The following is a 22,720-nucleotide window of genomic DNA, read 5'->3' as shown; positions in this document are numbered from 1 at the left end:
CATGCAAAACATTCCCAAAAATGGGTTTGTTTCAGTGTTGTGCACCACAGAGAGACATTTGCTCTGATGCAGTCTCACTATTCCTGTTCTTAAATGCATGCAGGCAAAACACAAACTCTCCAGCACGCACACCACAGCCAGTGGCTCCAGCATTGTCTGGTTGCCTGGCAACTGGCGGCGTGGCGTGGTTGCTAGGGCCGTGTGGGAGGGGGGGAGGTGATGCTGCTCTGATTTCCAGCTGAATTGAGGCAGTCAGTAGGGAGAAGCCCCCCTCTTCCCGTCGACACACAGGACTCTATTGAACAATAGAGCTGTGCCGATGGGCCTGAGGCGAGTCAGACGAGCCCTTGTTCAGGGTCACACTGTGTTCATCCCACAGTCCTCCATGACTAATTAACTTACAGCGGAGAGTGTCGTTAGGACATCTGATGATGCAGCCATCGCTGGCACAGCCCAGGAATTTACATTAATGTGAGGTGCATTTCTGGCCGCCTGCCATGTTGCTGCTTTTCAGAAGACGTGCAGTAAGACGGGGGGAAAGTGGTGGAGCCGCCACACGTAGCGCCGAGCACAGCTTGTGCAGTCAAAACAGCTCTGAACTGCTGGACTTGGTGGGAAACATTTGCCAGCTGTAGCACAGCTATGTGAAAACTGAGAAAGCAGCCACATGGAGAGGCAGCTACTCTAAAGAATGAACTATTATTAGCTTGAATCTGGATCCTGTGGCCTTCACAGCAGGTGGTGGTGTTGATCAAAAACGTCGCTGGTTTGGCTACTGAAGGAAAGTGACGGCGTTCTCGTGTTGTGGAGGGCAAAGAAACGTGTCAGGTCTGATTTGCAGTGATAAAGTGCTGAAGCAGCTCAGGCTGCAAGAAAAAGATGCTCACAGGGATAACAAGAACAGGTTTTTATTAATATTTTGTAATACCATATATAATGCAATTGCATATCTTTGGCGAAAATAAATCTTATAAACATTTTATCAACAGAGGTTAGCATACAAAAACCAAAAGGTGTGTCGGTCCAGTAGACATGGCAGACAACTGACACAAACTGATACTGGGTTGGCAGCTTTGTCAATGCAACACAATGTTCATCATACCCATTGGGACTGCAACAGAAATTTGAGAATCACATTATCAGTATTCAAGAGGAGCTGTTGAGCAACGAAGCAACTGGGTTTGGAGTTTCGGCGGCTCATCCAACAGATCGACCGACGGACTCAGAGCCACTTTGAGACCAACATAACGTTTCTTTTGCAAGTGCTACAGAAAGAGTGAGCGAGATTTTCCTCTACGAGTCTCTTCATGATTTCTCTGCAGGTGTCCCTGTACGCAACTGTAGGTCTGAAACTACGCAGCAGCAGCAGCAGCAGCAGCAGCAGCAGCAGCCTGGGGGACTGAGTGAGTCTGATCCAGTTTTTCAGAGATATCCAAAACATTTCAACATCCCATTACAACACCTGCAAGCGTGAGCTATCAGTGGCAGTAATTGTTTTTTTGATGAGATTGAGAGTTAATCTTAAATTTGTGACTACTTAGTCATAATATCTAAACATAAACATCAGAGACAAATGTAAAAATGATTCAATCGTCTTCAAAGAACCTCTTCAGCACGTGGGGAATGTGTCCATCTTAAATCGGATACCCCGGCTGTACATCACTTTTGGCAACAAAAGGTTTCAGGATCAATGTCACGTAGCCGTCTTCTATCCAGCCAAACAAAAAGCAAAACAAAACATCAAGAAAAAACCTGGCAGTCGTGGTTAAAGTGGGGGGGAAAATGAAAAAACACCCGCTCTAATAACAGCAGACATTGGCAAAATACTTAATCACTATAACATAGTGAAAGAAAAGAAAAGGTGTATTGCTGTAAAATAAAAACGAGGAGAAAAAACAACAGATTCGTATTAAGAGGAGTTCACAGAGGGAGAAAAATAAATGTGCCAAGTCATTATGCTTCAAAAGACCAGTGTTTGATAGAGTATGCATTCAATAATCCCATAAATTAATGTCATAAATAAGGTGATGATTAATGAACAATAATTTGTTCTTTTTTTCACAGCTAAACAAGACCAGTGTATGCAAGTATTACTTCAGAGAACAGCTCCCACTCTAAAGTGATTAAAGTAAACCAAAAGATTGGTTAAGTCACTGCGCTGACCAGAGTCCTCTCCCATTTCCTGTCCGGATGATTCACCGTTACTCTAAATCACATCTACATTGTGGCAGCGGGGGAATAAAATGACCCTTTGCAGTTTAATATCAGTGGCACAAGAAGATATTTGGCACTGGCTACGCATGCTATGCTAACAGCCACAGTGACACAATGAGATCTAGTACTGTGGGGGAAAACAACATTGTTTTCCGTCGTGTGCTTCCCTGCTACCTTCTACTGTTTGCCGCGAGTACGCAGCCTTTTAGAAAGCTCAAATGAGAATTGTGGCCTTTTACACAAGTGGCTCGCAACTTCCCCTCAGTGATCTGCAATCACCCGACAGTAAACACTCCATTTCACAGCCCGTGAAGAGAGCGCGCACTTCCTTATTTTGTTCTGGGAGGAAGAGCGAGGCCGAAACACCCGACAGAGCCGAGGGCACATCGTGAGAGCAGCACAGGGCGCCAACACCTCGCCTGCGAGCGGCTGCGCACACGGACCCCCGTTCTCTCCGGCCACGCCGTCCCCTTCTGGTTGTTTCCATCTGAATACGATCTATGCTGTGCACCTTTCCTTTACCTGTGAACTACAGAGAATTAGCTGTATAATTATGGAATCTTCTAAAGGAGATAAAACAACGAGGCGAACAAGTGGACGTGTAATCAAACTGCAAACTCAAATAGAGAATCGGGAAGCCGAGATAATTTACTGTCCGCTCCAGTTTCTGACTATTAACCGGCACTCGAAAGGACCAGAGGCAAGCAGAGAACCAAGCAGGCCTACAACAGCAAGGAGATCTGCCATCACGCAGACCACATTCATGGAGCAGTACGACGACTTTGTCAGCATTGGAAAAGTGTTCGATCATTTCAAACTCTTCTTCTGTCATGACCGCCATCTCAGGTTCAGGCTGAAGTCGACATGCACTATGATGCACACACACACGCACACACACACACACACACAAAAATAAAATAAAATCTGTGGAGGATAACCTATGGACTCACAGTGAGCATCTGGTAACAGATGGTGGCAGATGTTCACTTTGCATAGGCTGTCACCAAACATGTGAATATATGTTCAATGTCTGCACAGTAAAAGTCAAAAACACGCGGATGAATAAAAGGGATTGACGGGCTGAGCAGTGGATTTGCAAAAAAAAAAGAGAGCAGATTTCGTTTGAATAGCAGTGTGATGGCCCCACAGGACTGAGCGAAGTAGTATAGCTAACTTTGCAACTAAATTTGGCAGTGGCAGAGTAATACTATTTCCACATCTTGCTAATCCTGAAACAGAGCCAGAGCTCATGTGTAATAAGTTTATCGCATAACAAGATATCGTACTACTCCATTTTATTCTCTTAATTGTAAAGTTTAACTAGCATACTTGACTCGCGAAGTTGCCACCATGAAATATTGTCAAAAAGTTAAGGTTGTGGATTCATTATTGCATCTCTCTTAGAAGAGGATTCATAGAGCAGGAGCTCCTCTCAGAACAGTGGCATTTTTTTTCTTTTCTTTAGCACAAAAAGGAGAAACTGATAACACCAGGAGGTTAGATTTTGTCTGTTACAAACATGCACTCATTCGCTTCATAAATAGATTCACTTGGAAGAGGATACAGGTTTGAGGAGGAAGCATGCAACGCTTTGAGTTATAAAACCTTCAGCTTTTCCCATTTCGTCTATTCAGAGGAAAAGTCTCCAATCACAGTCTTCTAATCCAATAGAAGCAGGCAGGTCGTTTTGGATAGGTTTCTTGATGGTTCTCCATAGCCCAAACACCCGTCCCCAGCAGTTACCCCCGAGTTACAAAAGTCTCTATATGGCTTTGTTCTCCTGTGTGAACGATACTATTGCCATTTGTTTTGTTGGACAGGGATATTCCCAAACAAAAAAAGGCTCAAAATGGCCAATGAACGATCAGATAAGGAGAAGGAGGCACACTGGGACACACGATCAGGGGTCAGAGGTTAGGGTTCACAGGGTCCGGAGTCTGATGGGGGCAAAAAAAATATCTTCATTTCCTGTTAAGTTTTGTGCTCTTGACAGTGCGTTTGGAGCCTTCCGTGCAGCTGCGTATACCAGCGAGGTGCAGCAAAGAGCCGGCCGCTTCCTTCAGCTCCTCATCCAGCTCTGGCTTCGCCTCGCGCCGCGGCCTCTTGCCGGCGGGCCACTTGATGGCCGGCGGACGTCGCGAAGTCTGCTGGACGCCCCTCTCGTCCCAGAGGTCGGAGTCCTCGTCGCTGTGGAAGCCCTCGCTGCCGGCGCGGCGGGACTGCCTGCGGTCGCAGCCTCCTTCGTCCAGGGAGGAAAGAGACGAGGAGGAGGACCGGGAGGAGCAGCGCTGCAGAGCCACGCTGCTGTAGTTGTGGTCCTGCTTTGGATCACTGCTCACCAGGACAGAGTCGGGTCGGGAGAGGTCCAGAGGGCTGTCAGAATTACCTGAGGAGAGGAGGAGATGGAGAGAGGGATCAGTATGCAGACTCTGGCTGGGAAAGAGGTTTAGAACAGGCTGTGACCAGAGCTGTGCAGTATGACCAACACCTTAAGACTTTGATACAGACTCGACATGAAGCTGGAGTGGGCGGTTAACGTGGTCAGTGGCGTCTGAGTGTTTGGAGAACTGGGTCGAAACATAATTTGCAGAGTTAGTCAGTTAGTTTTCTGGTCCGTGTCAGACTTTTCACAAGTCTATACGACAGGAGTCGTCCGTTTGAGGTACGAGCTCCTCGCTCTGCGTCACTTTCACTGTCCTCCATGTTTGTTTGTCTTTATTCAGATTTACTGGCTGCATCCATGCTGTGCAGAAGGATGATCCTGTAAAGAGTTTGATTAGTGACAACAGAGCATAAAATCAACTGATAGAGGTTTTTCTTAAGTCACATGCGGTGATGCGGTCATACTGCACAGCCCTAGTTGTGAATGTAACTTGACAGAAATCTAGCTAGATATCTTTCAGAGGAAGAAAAAGCAGCACCCAGACACACCGTAACTGTAATTTGCTTTGTTTACAAGTATAAAGCAGAACTAAGACTTGTGGCGGTGCAAGAGGGAAAACCTAATTTAAAAATATCTAGTACATGCATGCATGCATGTTAAAGCAGAATTACCACAGACGGGGAGAGTACAAATATTAATAAAACCCAATCACACTAAAATGATTTTGCAGACACTGAACCAGGTTAAAGATTCTGATTAATGTCAAATGTGAGCAGCAACAGTCAGTAAGTTTGATTTGAAAATCATCGTAACTTAACACGTTTAAAAACACATGAAATTAATGCTTTATCATGAAGGAAGCTCCTGCGGTAATAACACTGACTTTAGCTGGTGGAATATTCTCCAAAACCAATTTAGCATCGATCATATGCTAAAGACACAGTTCAACATTTTGGGAAATACGCTCATTCGCTTTATAGCGAAGAGTTAGAGGAGAGGATTGGGACCAGTCACCAGAAAGCAGTCAGGAATATAACCCTCCCTCCCCCCACATAAAACAGGGAAGTGTCAGCGGCACACTTTGGGTTTAGTACGGCTGAAACTAACCAGATATAACCTTAAGCTTTCCCCCTCTGTCCAGTCTTCATGCTAAGCTATGCTACCCAGCTGCTAGCTCTAGTATTTCCCAAATGTGGCACTGGTGTGTCTTTTAAAGAGCGTCTACAAGGAAAATCAAGCAGTAATATATTTTTGAGAACTTTCCTGTGCAAGAACAAGTTACACACACACACACATCACAACTGAAGCACACAAAATAAAAGAAGACTTAAGCAATGAAAGGGTGGTATGTCAGGGGTCGGAGACAAAGAGTTGGAAGAACAGGTGAAAGTATGGCTGCTGGTGGATTCTCTTACATGGGTCAACGTGGTGCCCGGGGGCAGAGTTTAAGAGCATCATGGCAGTGGCAGCATCAATGTCAGACTCTGGAAGAGGAGAGAACATGCATGATGATCAGTCCTACGGTGTGAAAGTATGGTAGCACGGCATCTCTGCTCGGACCGGGGGGGGGGGGCTGGGCTCTGTCAGTAATTATAACGTAGAGATACAGTGACCCAATCAGTGCTTACTGAGTGGACTGGATATGCAAACAAACTAAAGGATAAATTCAAGCCACTGATACTGAGAGTGCATCTGATCTTTTCAGACCTGACAAAGTGTCTAAAAGCCTCATGGCTCACTTCTGGGGCTCTAAATTATTAATGATTACAGTGAGACTGAGTGCTCGACACTCTGCACCAGCAGAACCTCTGCCTGTCGTCAAGGTTACAAATCCAAGAGGCAGAGGGCGGGGGGAGGGCGTGCACGGGGGTGGGGGTGTGTGGGGGGGGCGAGACATCGACTGGGAGCTCTCAACATTATGGTCTACATGAGGCATCAATGACTTGAAAGCAACAAATCAAACCAAGAGTTGAGGATAAAAGCACAGTGATGCTGAATGTTCTGGGGCTGAAATGTGCAACATAATCAGATACTGCACAAACACAAACTAAAGAAGTGCACAGATTACAGTTTCTACACGTCTGCAGGTCGTTGCTGGGCTGGCAGCTTTTGCTGTACGCCAAACTTGACAACTGAGCCAAGTTTGCTTCCGTCTCACCTTTGAATGAGCAGCCTTGTAGAAAGAGGTGGCGAGGGGGTGAGGAGGCACTGCGGAGGGCAAACAAGAGGCATGAAGGGGTCAGAGAGTAAAATATGACCCTTTAAAACATATTTAAAAAGGATCAAATGTCAGATGAACAGAAACAAAAACATGTAAATAAAGATTTTCCAGGGAATAAATGAAATATAGTAATACTGATTTGCAGAGAGAGATCTCATGTGACAATTCTGGTTTAATTAGTAATGAAATCAGCGTAATTCACTACATCCAGAGAGCAGCTGATGAAGGTTTACCTGGGTGGGGAGGCGGGTGGTGTGCAGAAGGCATGTGCGGCAGGGAAGTGCTGCTTCTTAAGGGCTTGGATCAGGTTGGGGCGGTACTCGGGGTCGACACACCACAGAGACCCTTTTCCATTGGCCTGCAGGAGAGAGCAGGGACAGTCAGGCTAACGCACCAGAAACTGTGAGAGGATTTTAGATTTACAGTTAATCTACATGTTCTTATGAAAGGAAAAGAAAAGTCCTGATTCCTCATCGTTACACAGATGTGTTACAGATGGGTTTATCTAGAAAGTTTCTACAGGGAACTACGGGGAGTTCTCACGCAAAAGGACAGTGTTTCTCACCAGAATTTATCAAGTGTATTCTTGTTGCCTACCAAACACGCTGAAGGCATTGCCTTCCTCATTATCCTTTCATTATTTTTAAATAATTCTATATATTCTCATTTACTAGCTTCCAATCGTTTTCACTGCCTCTTCAGGTTTTGTTAATATGCTACTTTGCAAAAGGGTGAAACCAGCTGAAGACAGCACATCCAAACAGACAAAACAAGCAAACTGAGAAAGCGTCTTCATCAATTTCACAAGACATGCACGGCATGTAGAGAAAAAAAACGAAACGCTGCAAATACAGAAACACGCTGCAAATGCAGACAACACAGAAATGCGCTGAAAGGTCGTGCGAGTTGCGTGCTCACAAACCTCGCCAAGTGAAATTCACTCCAAGTATTTGTGATGACTTCGAGTTCATGAAAACAATAACTGTACTGTCTGGCTCACCAGTGTTGACAGACGACCTCGGAGTAATGTGTGATGTGGAACTCTTAACGACAAAGATGACGTTATGATCATGACAATGCTCGGCCTATTGTAGCCTTCACTGATACTTATAGTGTAACGATGCCTACAGGATTGTTACGCTGCAGTCAGTGCCCGTCAAACACAAAAGCACGATACACAGACCCAACTTCAACAAGAGTGTCCGAGCCCAAGCTGCCATTATCGCTCTCCTGTACTGTGTTGTGCCGTCTGATTTTGTGCGTTTCTGTATTTGCAGCACGTTTTCTCTGTGTTTTGCCTGTTTGTATGAGCTATCAGGGCCACCGTAGCTACCAGTGGTTCAAAACTCCACATGACACCTTTCAAGAAGATGGGGGGGGGGGTGCTAAATACAGCTGGGTAATTGCAGAGCGCAGTAAAACACAAATACTTGTTATTTATCAGGAGAGTGGTAAAGGAACGCTGACCTTTTAGACTCACTTTTAAGCTGCATAGTACATGGAAAGCTGAAACTGGTTTAAAATAATAAAAACACAAACATTTGTAGCAATATCCGGTTTTTAATCCATCAAAATGGCGCACAGATTTATTTGTCAAAAGGCTTAAATCCAGAAAACTCTCAGCTGACTACTACAGACCGTAGCCTGCACTAGAAGCAGCACTGTGAGGTGTCACGTTTCATCACAGCAAGTCTCATTTAGCCCAAACGGCAACAACTTTAAAGCAGTTTTCTCTTAAAGGAGCCCAACATCATTATCAGAACGGTGGGAAATGGCCAGTGCATAACTAAGAATTCCTTAACAGCCTCGACAAAAGGAGGAAATAAGTGCTCAGCAGCACTGTGTCTGCTGGTGTTAACTGTCATCTGATGGCAGTGTATAGCCCCGTCTGGGAGGAGAACAGAGGGAGGGAGCGAGGAGAATAACCTTGACTCAGATTACCAACCAGCCCTGATGCAGGAAGAAGGAAATGTCTCCATGGCAACGGAAACCACCAGCCAGTGTCATGTGAAACTGGTGCTGGTGTCTCAGCAGACGAAGGGCTCACGCTGTGCACCTGCATGCTGAGCGGCCTGCACCTCGCCATGTTGCTACTCGCTGAGCGCTAACCGCCATGCCCTCCCGTGGTGGGAAAACACGAGGCCTTAGCCAGGCACTGCCTCGGCGCCACGGGCTCTACCGGTCACAAGTCTGGGCTCATACTGGAGCTCAATATGGCTACCGTCGTGTCACTCCCTGGATCAGCATGGCGACATGCAAATTACTTAGGTGTCGCATACAAGTGTGGCACAGGTCTCAGAGACCTTCCTGTCACCTTTTAAAACTTGAGCAACAAATGCAAAAACAAAAAAAAGCTTAGAAAGCATTAACACTGACATGTTCAGCACTTAAGCTCTATTAAAGGCCCTGAAAACCAATTTAGTTTAATTAGCTTCTTACTGTGAGTGCTGGGTCCTACACAAACACATCTTCTGTCAAAGTTTGAGCGGTTTGGGTTGTTTCACATGAGCGATTTCTGGCTTTTTTTTTTTTTCTCCTCTGTGCTTTTCTTACTAACAGAGTGAAGTGGGCGCAGCTGGAAAGCTGAGAAGTCACGTCAGAGTCCCGTAACCGCTGTGTTGAGCGTTTCAACACGAACGCAAACCTCAACCAATAGGAAGTAAATTAACAATTTCACAACAAACATGTCACTCATTACCGTTTAGCTCACAGGAATGTGTCTGCAGAATGCATTTATGCTTTTCTCATAAACATGTGCACATGAGGGGGTTTTAACTTCTCCATTTTCTTTTTCTATGAGGGAACACAAACACACATGAGTGTGAGAGTGGCACACAGCTCTGCCAGGACCAGGCTGACACAGATTCCTCCTCTCTGCACATCAGACCACCTTTGCTTCCTGCTGGCGGTGTGATGTTGAGGTTCCCGACGGTGGGATGCTTCTCTCCCTGCTTAAAAACAGTTGCACTGCCTTGTAGTGCTTCAGGAGATAAAATCGTATCTCGGTGTGCTGTGTTTGCGTTTCCTCTGAAGGAGTATCTGTGACCTTGACTGGATTCCACCCTTATCGCAGCAGAGTCAGAGGTCCCTGCGGCTGTTTTGCAGTCCCAGACACTGTCACATGAACCTCATTGCAGCTTCACGCTGCTGCCAACAAAGCAGGCATGGTTTGGCCTACAGAAGTTTTAATACCACATCATTCAAGGAGCACAATCTAAACAGTGCACTTTCCTACATTTAAACCTGGACGAAGTGGATCAGTCTGATAACCTACCTTTCCCAAACTCCTTTCGACCTTGCGGAAGCATTTGTTCAGGGACAAGTTGTGACGAACGGAGTTCTTCCAGCCAGTGGGAGCGTTGGAGAAGTAAGGGAAGTGCTCGAGAATCCAGCCGTAGATTTCTTTGACAGGCAAAGATTTGCTGGGAGACTGCTCGATGGCCATGTAGATGAGGAGAGAAAAGGAGAAAGGAGGCTTAGACTTCAACGAGTCACGCTCCCTGCCTCTGCTGTGTGACGAAGATGAGGAGGAGGATGACGGGCCCTGGTTGGGTCCGTAGTCTCCCTCTATGTCGAAAAGGGGACTGCCGCTGGGCTGAGCTTCCGGACCTCCCAGAGTGAAGTTCTGAAGCAGGTTCTCGTGCAGCCAGTTGAGGTTGGTGAGCTCCTCATCCTCTGTGCCTCCAGTGCGATCCACGCTGGTCGCCAGCGGGCTGGACGCACACTCCGCCTCAGGCAGCGTTCCCACGCCACAGACACCTCTGAGCCCCGTCCGCTCCTCTTGCATACCCGGAATTTCCGTTTTCTTATCTGGTGACATCCCAATGATTGGACCCATTAATTCAAAGAGGTCTGGAGAGAGGAGAGAAGAGGTTAATGTCAAACTGCTCACACACACAGACACAGTTTTTGATGGTGAACTGATTTCAAAATGAAGTTGGCAGCATGAAATAACTGGACGCGACATAATGGAATGATGTGCTCTTCCAAGCGTTGACCTTGTTTTCTTAAGTTTCCTCCGGGGGCACACCCCCTGTGGCTGCGCTTGTCTGCCTGGCCTTCTCACTGCCACTCTCCTCCACGCCTGACGAGGACAGAGAGGCTCTCAGCCCTCCCCCCTCTCAACTCCTGCTGAGGACCTTCGAGGAGGTCCTCTCAAGAAGCTGAACCGACTTAAGGCTCCACTCCTCGACGCCCACCTCGTTTCAGACAAGAACCGGTCGCTCGTTATGTGTAAATGAGCATGAAACCATCCACCAACTGAGACCGAGGAACGAGTGGAGGGCGTTTATCTTAGAGAGTGGATGGCTCTTACAGACCGGTCTGCGTTCAGCCAGGATCAAGTCTCAATTTGTCACATGCCAGATTAAGTATGGTAGAGAGGCTACAGACCCGGGAGTTGTCAGTCAGTTAACAGCACTAGGAAATTCAATATTGCCAGGAGCACTGTATCATTAACCAATTCCAACCAAGCGCCCTTATTAATGGCACAGTGATACTCCTTACCACAGGCTCAGGGAGAATTACAGACTTCTGTCTTCTTGTGCAACGGCAATGATCCTGTCAAAGTTTTTAGTTGAACCTAACGCACTGAGTTATGATTTTAAACGCAGGCACAGAAAAAGATAAATCCAAGTCTCAGCTCTCCGGAACGAGTGGATAAAAACTTGGAAATTAGTCCAATAAACCCGAATCACTGCACAACCACAGAATTCAAGCCATCGTCTCGCATATTGGTTGGTGATGCACAATGAGATTGCTCTTTGGCTCAGCTCACAACAAGATTTACGTCCTGGGTGTCACCATGACAACCATGCTTCCCCTTTAATTAGGAGCAGATATATAGATAAAACAATGAGTGATCCACTCTGCCTGGCTCTGACGCAGACGACCACTGAGCAGCCACCCTGTAACGAAATGCTCCTGCTGCACCCGTGGGTGGACACCAGATGCCCCGACCCGGGGAGGTCTGGGATGTGCTGGACCCGAACCGAGAGGGGAGAAGGGAGAAGGGAGAAGGGTTGGAAGGCTGGAGAAGTAAAGGAGCACAGAGAGCCGTGGACAGGCATTTCTTTTCCTTTCTGTGATAACGTAAGAAGTGGGTCAAACTCAGAGTGTTTGCACGGTTGGAGAGAGAGTGTACACACACACACTTGCGCTTCTATACTTGTGAGGGCCCCCGCTGGCATAATGCATAACCTAACCTTTAAGGGAAACTGAGCCAAACTTAGGGGATGTTCAATCAGTGTTGATGGTAAATGTCGTCTGCTGAAGCTGAAACTACTCTCGACTCGTTATCAGTTATTAGCATCTGTAACAGACTGCTCTGAAACGACAAAAACCCAAAAGAGCCAACAAACAAGCTGATAATCCAAACTGGTCCCCAATGACCAGGAGGTACAACCCATTTTACTGCAGGAAAACTATGTTTAGTCACTCAATATAGAGCACAGTGAGCTTTTTATATCTTCAAGTGACTAAAGTTAAACCACAACATTGATTTGACAAATCTCCCTTTAACCACTGCAACGAAAACGCCTAACCACAACCTGAACCTAATTCTGACCTTAACACCATGTCTTATTATTAAAACAGTCCTTTAAAAGTCCTCCAGTCCTCGCTATGTGCCAAGTGTAAGAGCACAAAAACCAGTTTGTCAAAGCCAGTCAGCAAGGCCGGCAGAAGAAAGTCTGAGGTTTAACCAACCTCAACTCTCCGTGAGGGTGTGAACACGTGGCAGACGGACCCTATTTTGGTTTAAAGGTCCTAATTTATTCTGCCTTAAAAGCACACTTGCAGCGTATTTGTTTCAATCAAAATAGTAAATTACTAAATCTGGTCCATTATTCTGCTCGTCAGACCTCTTTTGGCTACAGCGTTAAAAAACGTTCCTTGTGTACCTCCTATATGGTGATTCTGACCACCGACAAAGAGGAAGTGAGTCAAAGAACTTTCCAGGCCAAAGGCAAAGAGACAGACAGTAAACGTAGGAAGGGACATAACAATAGGGAAATCCTTTTATGGAAGGACAGAGCAAGACAGAAAGAGTGAAAGAGAGACCTAGGGAGAGAGACAGACAGAGAGAGAGAGAGCTCAGTGGTGGTGAGAGAGGCTGTGCAAGTTATCCTCAGTCTAGGATGAATCACAGCTCTAAGCAAAGTAGAGCAATCAGATATGTCAGGCAGCGAGAGAACTGCCCATTTGTGTTAGAAGAAAATCTCTGCTCAAGAGACCAAAACACAAAAAGATATCCCTTGACATGACAGCTTCCTACTCTGAATGAATTTACAAACAGAGAGGGGACTATGCAGACAGACAAGCCTGCAAATTTGGAGGACGACATAATTTATCCTTCCAAAAACCATCTCAGAGTGAAGCTAGCCATGTGAGCAGGCCAAATATCCAACGCTTCAGAAAATGTTTAGGCACAATAAGGGGAGATTTTTACAAAACATGCATGTATATATATATATATTGGTGCCGATGGCAGAGAGAAAGAAAAGTGAGTGAGGATCTCTTCTGACAAGGACCTCAGGCAGTTCTATGTAGCCCTACTTTAGGTGTCCTCTGTGTGCTGAATTCAAGCCTCCATCCCTGAATGTGTTACCCAATACATTAAGGTCACGGTGAACCACAAGCCAACACAGGTGTGGCAAAAAGGCCTCCACTGCATTGGACCTTTGTTTGACTAAAAGGTGTGACCAGGGTGAACAGCAAACACTCCACATGGATGTTTCTTCGTCTGCAGCGGGATACGAAAAGAGGTCACAGCCCGGATGAAGCGTCAGACCACTGACAGCAGCCCTGACCTCTCAGCCGGGCCCCTGGGTGCCGGGGAGCCCCATTCCTCTCCTAAGCAGCTCCTCCAGAGAGCCGTCATTTGAATATCAACAGAGGCTAGGTGGACGGCCGAGGGAGCTGCCGCGCATCCGGCCAAACAGAGGAAGTGTTTTGCCATGACTGCAGCTGGTCAATTACCACTGCTGCTGCCATGATCGCAGTTATCATTGCTCTTATGAAAAGGCATCAAAGAGAGGCGGCTGGGATTGCAAAGAATAATGGGACGCTGGTGTGTAAAGAGTGGAGAGGGGAGAGGGAGCTAATAAGCCGCGCTGGCCTGTTGACTGCAACTCATCCTTGAAAATACACCAAAGCTGCAATAGTGCTGACCTGATGGCTCATCTGCAAGTTAAAATACCCCCGCGCACCGCCAGCCTCATCATATTCATGTGCAAACAGGCAGCCACTAACAGCAGGTGCCAAGGCACATTCCCCCCCCTTTAAAACTGCTCTTTTATCCCGTTAAGCACTTATCCTATTCAAAAACACACAAAGACATATGGTGATAGTTTTAAGTGGCAAATCACGTGTCAAATATATACAGGGGAATGTAAAGGAGGGGATAGCAGCATCAAAATGAAGAGGTGCCGGTTTGAGATGTTTTCTGGGAGCGAATCTCACAATCAGGACTCCGTTGCCACGGCAGCCGATGTTGTAAGGGAAGCAATTGTGCTAATGTCTGTGCATGAAGAGAGAGCTAATGTGGGGAGATCAATACAGGCGGAAAATGCTGAGGCCAGCAGTCTGCTGCCGTTCTTCACAAACCTGTCTGACAAAGAGCAGTGGGAAAGGCCGCAGCCAACCTGGATGCCATGGCACTACCGACTGATTTCGTAACACACATTCTCGCGCTGACAAAGATGTCTTGATCAGTAAAAACAATTACACACAACTTTTTATTTTCATAAATTCTATAAATGGTGTTTTTAAAAAGGGTTTTCAGAGGAGAAACCCTACAGATTATGTATACAACTGCTTTCTGTTCATACACAGAAGTACTCATGATGCCACACCCTCCTCACATGAAATAAACCAGCTGACACAAACCAGTTACTCCTCAGTAATAGATACACAAAGGTGTGTCGCAAAGCCCCATGGCGAGAGGCTGTTATTTGAAACCCTAACTGATATTTAGGTGACAACCCAGACTGGCTGCAGCTCTAAAAATGTGAATGAGACAAAAGGGGGGCTGAGTTAGAGTGGGAGAGAGAGAGAGGCTGTTCCAGAGCGAGGTAGCCAAGTGGCAGTCTTTCATTTTATGGGAGGGTCAAATTATGTCATAACAAATAAAGCATCCATTAATGTGAAGGCTAATCAGGCTACTGTTAAAGCACGTCTAAACGGTACATTTTCAAATAAAACTACTCAATGGATTAAAACGATCTACTCGGTGCCAGAGGTGAAAGCGAATGAAAAAGGCTTGCACAAAGCGTTACAATTGGCCCCACACTCGGCTCACACAAAGGAGCAGTTGTTTTTGCTCTAGTCATGTTTCAGACGTGCTCAGTATTCACCTCACAGTTTCAAACAGAGGGCCGGGAGGGAAGGAAACACCTCCTGCCTGTTGAGGAAGTTCATTTTCAGAAAACAAATTCAGACTTCACACAGAGACAGTCAGGCCTGCTCTACACCTAAACAGTGGACTGGAGCAGCGAGGGGCCTAGAGGTAGCGTTTATTGAAGCAGCGGTATTTACTTTGGCAATCTATGAATTCCACCAGCATGCAGCTTATAGACCGCTGACAAACACCCGAGCCGAACCTAATGAAATGACCGATGCAGGCACTTAACTGTCAGCGAAAAACAAGCAAGCAAAACAATGGATAATGGCTGTCATGTTCATCAGATACATTAACTTCACACAGTGCTTTCAAAGTCAAACACACAGGACTGCACTTTGACTGTCAGCAGAGGTGAGGCCTTTTAAAAACACGCCAGCCCCCAGCCAACACTGAAACCTTATCTCTGGGGACATGTGACTGTAAGCTCAGCGCACAAACACTCCTATCAACACCCTCTCATCATTTTAAATACTAAAACTCACCCCTAATGTCCCAAACACACGCTTTACACCTGCACACTACAGTCTAAACCCCTCTTATTTTTAAGTTTCTATTTTTTGGAAGCACCTTTACAAGCTCAGATAAAGTTTTAACCTAAGACTTAAGAGCTTCCAGACCAGGAATGTGCTCAGTACGAGATTACTTTTCCACGTCAATACCGCCAAGTGTTTGCAACTGAAATGGTGTGTACCAAAAACACAGAAACCTCTAAGTGAGGCCCTGTCGACAAATAAAAGGGACAACAGCCTTCGTTTCTGAATCCTAACGAGCTAATTGAACCCTTCATAGGTGTCCATGTCAAAAACAGCGGGAACACACAGGGCTCACGCACAGAAAGAAGCACCTCGCTCTCAAAGGATGAAGATATTTACTGTAAAGCTTCTGGAGCGAGTAAATCAACAAAAGTGCAAGAGCAAAAGATGAACAGTCAGTCAGTGGCAGTAATTTAACCAAGACGAGCTCAGTTCTCTTGTTCTGGCAGCAGTGGATAGTTGCTATCTGCATGTTACACCACAGCCTCTTGTGTTGGTCCTACACTCACTCCTGTTCATTCAACAGCAGCAGCCTTAACAAATATGACAAGGTACAAAAACTCTTATTCAGTCTGTGTGTAGTTCAATAGCAGAGTTTCGGTACCAAAATGCTGCTTTAAAAAATGCCCTAAAAGAGTCTTAAAGCAAACAGACCAGCAACACGTTTCTTGTTGGCCCATGTGTACCAACTCTGAGAAAAAGTTTCAAAATTCAGCGTTACAAAACATTTGGAGATTTCAAAGTATTCAGCACTAACTTTCACCATACAACACTCCACAGATGCTTCATACAGTTAGCTGTAATATTCATAAGTCCATTTGGTGAAATCAGACGAACTAGGGTGCAACTTCAAACAAGTTTTTATTTATTGAACTGAAGAGTAGATCCAAACAAGTGTATGGTGTCCGTTTCATAATCAGCTCAAATTAAGTTCACTTTTTTTGCAATAAATCACCATGGTGATCTGATGACAATGCCAGACTTTTAAAAATAGCTTCAGCTGTTTCATGTATAGACCTTTTAGCAGAGCTGTTCTAATAGTAATTATTATGAGTTAAGAGGCACCGCGGTTAGTTTTGGTAAACTAACAGTACAAACCCCATTCAGCCCCACACATCCCAGAAAATCCTGATCATTTGCACACAAGCTGCTCAGCCTGCGTGGCTGTTGTCATACTGCCATCAATTAAATAAATCCCGTTAATTCATCCAGGAGTGAAGAGACAAAGACCCATTGTGACACAGGACACAGCAGTGCTTCCCTCTTCCTTTCTCTCCGTCTAGGAAATGGTCACGTCGGTGATGCTTTCTAGGAGGCGGGTCCTGATGGGCTGCGTCTGGAGTCCAGCCCATCGGCAGCGAGACAGGCACAGGGACAGTTGGGGGTTAGAGGAGAGAAGGAGGGGCGTGGGCGCTCACTATAGAGTTAGTGCATGACCACTGTGACCAATCAAGACATGTAAAACAATAAGTGGAATAGACGGAGGGGCGCCACAACAGGAATACACACAATGCCCATATGAGACTTCCCTAAATACGCACACACTCAGAGGAAGGCGTATGAGGGGAAAAGCTCAAAACAGTCACATGTAGCCTATTAGCTTTGCAGAACCGTAGCTCAACCTGTTGTGTCTTTGTTGATGTTGTGACGTGACCCACAACAGGTTGTCCCCAGTTTGTAAAACAGTGGAGATATAAATAGATGCCGTTTGTCTGTACCCTCTTCCTTCAGGGGATGCTACAAGATGTGAAACATCACAAAAGACAAGTTGATCATCTGAACGGGACAGGAAAACAAAATCATGACCAGGAAAACCACAGCTGGGGGAGGAGGGGGCGGCACACGGGGGTAAACATGCCTCTACAGACGTTTACATTTGCATCTTAAATCCAGAGCCGCCACCTTTGTTTGATTAGCAGAATCTCACCGGCCTGAGATGACGGAGGGACGTCCCTCCTCTGAAAACTCACAGGGGTGTGAGCAGGTGATCATTCAAGACAACCACCACAAAAGTGCATGACGCAGCCAGATAGGCCAACGTCAGCAGTTACAGCCGGTGCTCCCTGATTAGTGGCTGCTTGATATGAGTGTGTTCAGTTTAACAACTTCATAATGGGAGGAGGAAGGAGATCAACACGTTGTTTGTATAAAAAACACACACTATGAAGACTTCCGTTGGTAGCAGCAAAGATGATCTACTTTCACTTCCTTTAATTTCCCTAAATACTGTTAATTTACTTTTAAACCATTTCCCACTGCGAGAGGGTAACAACACTGCCATCTGCACCCAACGACAGAATTATGGGAATACAGTCAAGTCAAAGCCATCAACTTCCTTATTCTGCCAGTCATCAAATTAGTCGTTACCGTGATGTGGCTACCTCAATCCAAATATTAAATAACAAGTCAGTAAAATCAAAGTTGGTAAAGTGACTTGGTAATAAGGGTTTTCAGAGAACAGTAGGTTATAAAGCTCTGAGATTCTCCGTGGAGCCAATCCATGAGAAACCGGGTTCAGACTGTGTTAAGCAATCCCAAAAGTTTCCTCCACGTGGGTCAGCTCCTGTAACGACTTTAACACCAGCCACTCATTCCCACAAAGAGCATGGCGGATTTTAGAGGACGCAACAGAGTTGTGTACTCTGGGTCAGAGTACACAACTCGGTGATAAGGCTGATTACATGGCAACAGCACCATTTTGAAGTGCAGATTCTGTGCCACTCGAGCTTAAACAGGGTGGAAGAGCTACAAGCTACAATCCAGTACCACGCCATTTCCTCATTAAAACGTTTAATTACACTCCGCTGAACAGGACAACACAGCTCCACTGAATTTTTACACTTTTTACACTAGAAATCCGCCTGAAAACAATGCTGTAGTGGTATTTTGTCAAATTGCTTCATTGTTATCATACATCCTCTGAGGAACATCTTCCTGTTCTGTTATCCGCACAGTACAATGGAGCAACTTCTCAGTAAAGTGACACCAATGTGTTTCCCAAGTTGTAAAAATTAAGTGTGGCGTGTGACGTATTTGATGCCGCTGTGGAGCAAGTGTGTGACTCTTATTCAATAAAAATGTTTCTAAATGTGAACGAAAAGTCTGGATTTTGATCTGTAGATGCATTTAAACAAGCAGTCCAACACACTACGGTTTTCCATCAGGATTATAGGACTCAAATATCATGTAATATTGTGACTCGTGTCAGCTGGATTTCACCTTGAAGTCAGTAAAATCATCTGACTCTTACGTGTGTCAACAACATTTCCAAATATTGAATAGGAAAAGACCAGAATAATCACAAAGACTGATTATTTCACCTCAAACCACACAGTACTGCTAGCTATGGTAACTACAGTGTCTTAGAGGCTTATTCCAGACATTTAAATAACCTTATTATGGCCACAAGCAAAGATAACTCAACTCTGCTGACAATATTTCAGATCCCTGTAGTTTTTACAGCAATGTCACGTCAGCAATAACCGCATCACTGGGTTACGGCAAGTCTTATTTATAGTAATGAATGTCAGTAAAGTTAGCAGACCCTCGTCTATTCTGGGAGGCAGAAGTGCTTCACAGGCCTCAGTACATACAGTCATGAACAGGAGTGGATGTGCGCTACAACAGCAAAGACAACAGATGGTTTCACCTCCAACACGACCATGAAGACTCTGGCAATAAAATAATGGCAGTTTGACAACATCTGTTTTCTTTAAATCATTATTTTGTCTTTTTTTTTTTTTTTTTTAATGTCCCTTAAGCCCCTGTTGCCTTTGTCCTCTACTTATCTCAACTGTCAAGCAAGAATAAAGGGCCGTCAGTCGACATTAATGTCATCACACCACAGAGGGAAAGAAACATTTCTCATCACTTTCTCCAAATATTCCTCAGAGCACATCATTGAGTTTAGATGGAGGTTTGTCCAGCAACACTAATCACACCATCACCAGGCACAGAACCAAACCAGAACCACATCAGTGACAACACATTCAAAGTACATCCAGCTGGATTAGACACATTTTCCTGCAGTCTGACATTGTTTGTGGAGAGCACTCTATATCTGGGACAATCTTGTGATAATCCATTACATCATGTGCTTAGCCAGCCAGTGTAGCCTCTTAACCTCTGGTACCGTCGACATATAACATGAAATACTCAACTATGAATGCATATGAGGGAGGAAGAGGAGGAGGAGGAGGAGGGGAGACATTTGGCTCAGCAGCAAACACTGAATTAACACGGCTGTCTGCTGCTAAACTACACAAAAGACATTAAACGCAGCACTGAGGCACAAAGATGAACTGTTAGCAAAGAAAACTAGTATGCTTTGTGGCTAATGCTAAATGTACTGAAGCGTTGACACAAAGAGGAATACAAAGTTAGCACACGCTGTTACACAACACTTCCCCACACACAGGGCTCGAAGTTAAGTTAATTAACACAACCACGGTGTGTTTGGCTTTAGTTAAGGTTAGAGTTTAGTTTACTAGCTGGTGTTAGACGCCTCCGATGTTAGCTAACCAGCCGTAGCGTTAGCAGCTGCTCGGTTGGGTCAGTGGAGGCAGATCCACTGCTAGCGTTAGCTTAGCATTTTAACTACCTGGGAAATTATAGTGATTCTGTCTTCGTGTATCCAGCGATAGCCCACCCTTTGTGGGGGTAAAATAAGCCTCTCTGGCGGTGAAGCTTTGCCTCCGGAGAGCAGAGGGAAGTGGGGTTAACATGAGCTAGCTGCTGGCCACATGCTGTCGCTTGGTCTGCCATGCTGGCTGAGTCTAAGCAAAGTCACTTGACCACATTTACTTTTAGCTTGTTCGAAACGCAACCCTTCAGCCGAGCGCTGTTTAATCACACCAATTACAACCCACCACCGAAAAAATGAAAAAAAATAAAAAACGAAAACAAAAAATAAAACACAAAAGGTGAAAGGAAACGATCAGGTACTCACAATCATGCACGGCGTGCCTCGGTGCGGTGTGTTTAAAGACTCGTCCGTGCGCAGTTTATTCAGATGTCTGTCTCAACACAATGTCAGAGATCAGATCAGCAGCTGCTTCCTCCATGCACGCAGCGCGCAGAGCTCACAGCGCACACGGCAACGCCACCAAAACCCCTCGCCGTCGCCATGGCAACAGGCCCGCTCCAGCCAATCACAGCCCCTCCCCTCCTATCTCCCCTGGCAACTGCCGCAGCGCCGCGGCGCCGCGAACGCGCACGCCATCCTATTTACGCGGAGCGATGCGCTTTCGCTTTTTTAAACCTCCAGCTGCCTGTAGCGTCACGCGGAGGCTTCAGCACAGACCCGTTGATTATTATTATTATCGTTATTATTATTATTATTATTATTGGTGTTATTTCCGGTGTGGCGCTCTATGAGAGAATAAAGCGTGTGAGTGATTCCCCCCCACACTCTGACTCCCGCGTTATTTAGGCTGCACAAACACCTCGGGGCGGAGAGAAAGGATGTGTCACCACACCCAGCCTCATGACGATCCCTCGGCAGGGCCCCTCCCAGAGTAAACGATGACACACGGAGCCGAAATGACCTGTATGCACACAGCAGACACACGCTGGGTGATGCCTGAGCACTCAGACAAAGGGGGAAGAGCAAGAAAAGCACAATACTCTACTTTTTAACCCCCCTCCCCTCACCCTCATCCTCACCCTCTGTGCATGTGTGAGGAGTCAGAACTGCACATTGAGCCGTCAGTGTTATTGGATGTGTGCTGCAGGTCTGAAGTCTGATGAGTGCAGCTTCACGGGCCGACTGGCTTCACACCAAACTGTAACTTTCACATGATGGTGACACCTGACTGGCCTCGGCCGCCCCATCTCACGAGCGTACAGGAGCAGCTCTCTGTGGACTGATCTAACAGCCTCTCTGTTTGCTCTTCCTGTGTATGAGCCCAAATACCTGCCACGCAGCACTGCTGTAAATACTTCTGCTGTTGATGCACACCCTTGTTTTTCCCCTTTCTTTCAACTGGATAAACAGGCTTTGCTGTGGCGTAATGGCGGTTTTATGTCAGACTGAATACTCGTCTGATACTCTGGAAACTAGTTTTGTTGATCTGTGGCTCGGCTGCTTCCTTGTTTACAACACACTGTGGCCACTGTACATTTTATTCCTGCACAGAAGGGCGAAGAATAGCATTAAATATGTTATATTTTAGATTTATTCCCCCAAAAAAAGCATGTGAAGCGATTTATCAGCGGTGGCAGAGCACCCTGGATACCATTATATCCATTCATTCACGTTTTTGAGCCTCTGCTCAGGTTGCTGTGGCATAATTTTCTTGCACACTGAGCTATTCTTAGGGCCGGCAAGCAGCATAGACCCTGCCCCATTTTCCCTTCCAGTGTCACTCCCAGGGATGATGAAGTTGCACAGCGAACAGATGAGGGAGAGGAGAGCAAGATGCATTAATCACATGGAAACAGCTGATTGAGGATGCCTTGGAAAGACAGACCCATTAGTCTGTGTGCCTGCATTGGTGCTAATCTGATTGTAAAACTGTTAGGCTAAAACAACATGCCCCGCTGACCACCATCAGAGATGTTCTTAACGCTATTGGAGCACTTCCCGGACCATATAACATGCTGTCTGCCCAGTGCACTGATGACTTTAGGAATGATCCTTTTTGGGACAAAAAAAGGTCTTTACACTAACAATGGGGGAGATAGTTGTAGTAAATATCTGGCTTTATATCAAAGGGAGCCAGGTGACGAACAGTCGGATTACAGACTATGAGAGGAGTTCATGTAAGGCAGTAAAAGTGGTGCTGATGAAGGGATGAACAATGCGGAAGGGAACCCTGTGATGGAGAGAAGTGACCGAGCATGAATGAGGGTGCAGTGTGTCTTAGCAGCCAGCCTATGGTGGCATGGCGGTCAGGAGGCCTGCTGCTTTAATGGTCCATAAATCTGTGCGGACTGGCTGGTCTGATGCCGCCCCAGTGAGACCCTCT

At 45.9% G+C, this 22,720-nt stretch overlaps 1 protein-coding gene across 1 annotated transcript; it reads right to left on the bottom strand.

Annotated features, from left to right (window-relative positions):
- Positions 1–1,896: 1,896 nt before the first annotated feature.
- foxn2a (forkhead box N2a) lies at positions 1,897–20,818 on the bottom strand. The gene is made up of 6 exons (XM_070841132.1): positions 20,701–20,818; positions 10,093–10,670; positions 7,052–7,176; positions 6,756–6,805; positions 6,013–6,081; positions 1,897–4,600 (listed from the first exon to the last, which is right to left on the bottom strand). The coding sequence occupies exons 2-6, from the start codon at positions 10,654–10,656 to the stop codon at positions 4,176–4,178; spliced, it is 1,233 nt and encodes a 410-aa protein (XP_070697233.1). The 5' UTR covers positions 10,657–10,670; positions 20,701–20,818; the 3' UTR covers positions 1,897–4,175.
- Positions 20,819–22,720: the final 1,902 nt, after the last annotated feature.

This window comes from Pempheris klunzingeri, chromosome 12 (genome assembly GCF_042242105.1).
Source record: "Pempheris klunzingeri isolate RE-2024b chromosome 12, fPemKlu1.hap1, whole genome shotgun sequence".
In the NCBI taxonomy this organism is placed as follows: domain Eukaryota; kingdom Metazoa; phylum Chordata; class Actinopteri; order Acropomatiformes; family Pempheridae; genus Pempheris; species Pempheris klunzingeri.
This window is presented reverse-complemented; position numbering and strand designations above follow the sequence as displayed.

Coding starts and splice junctions, on each gene's coding strand:
- foxn2a (XM_070841132.1), bottom strand. CDS start 10,656: ATGGGTCCAATCATTGGGATGTCACCAGATAAGAAAACGGAAATTCCG. Junction 7,177..10,092: donor TCGAAAGGAGTTTGGGAAAG/GTAGGTTATCAG, acceptor TCTCTCCTGCAG/GCCAATGGAAAAGGGTCTCT. Junction 4,601..6,012: donor CGGGCACCACGTTGACCCAT/GTAAGAGAATCC, acceptor TCCTCTCCTCAG/GTAATTCTGACAGCCCTCTG.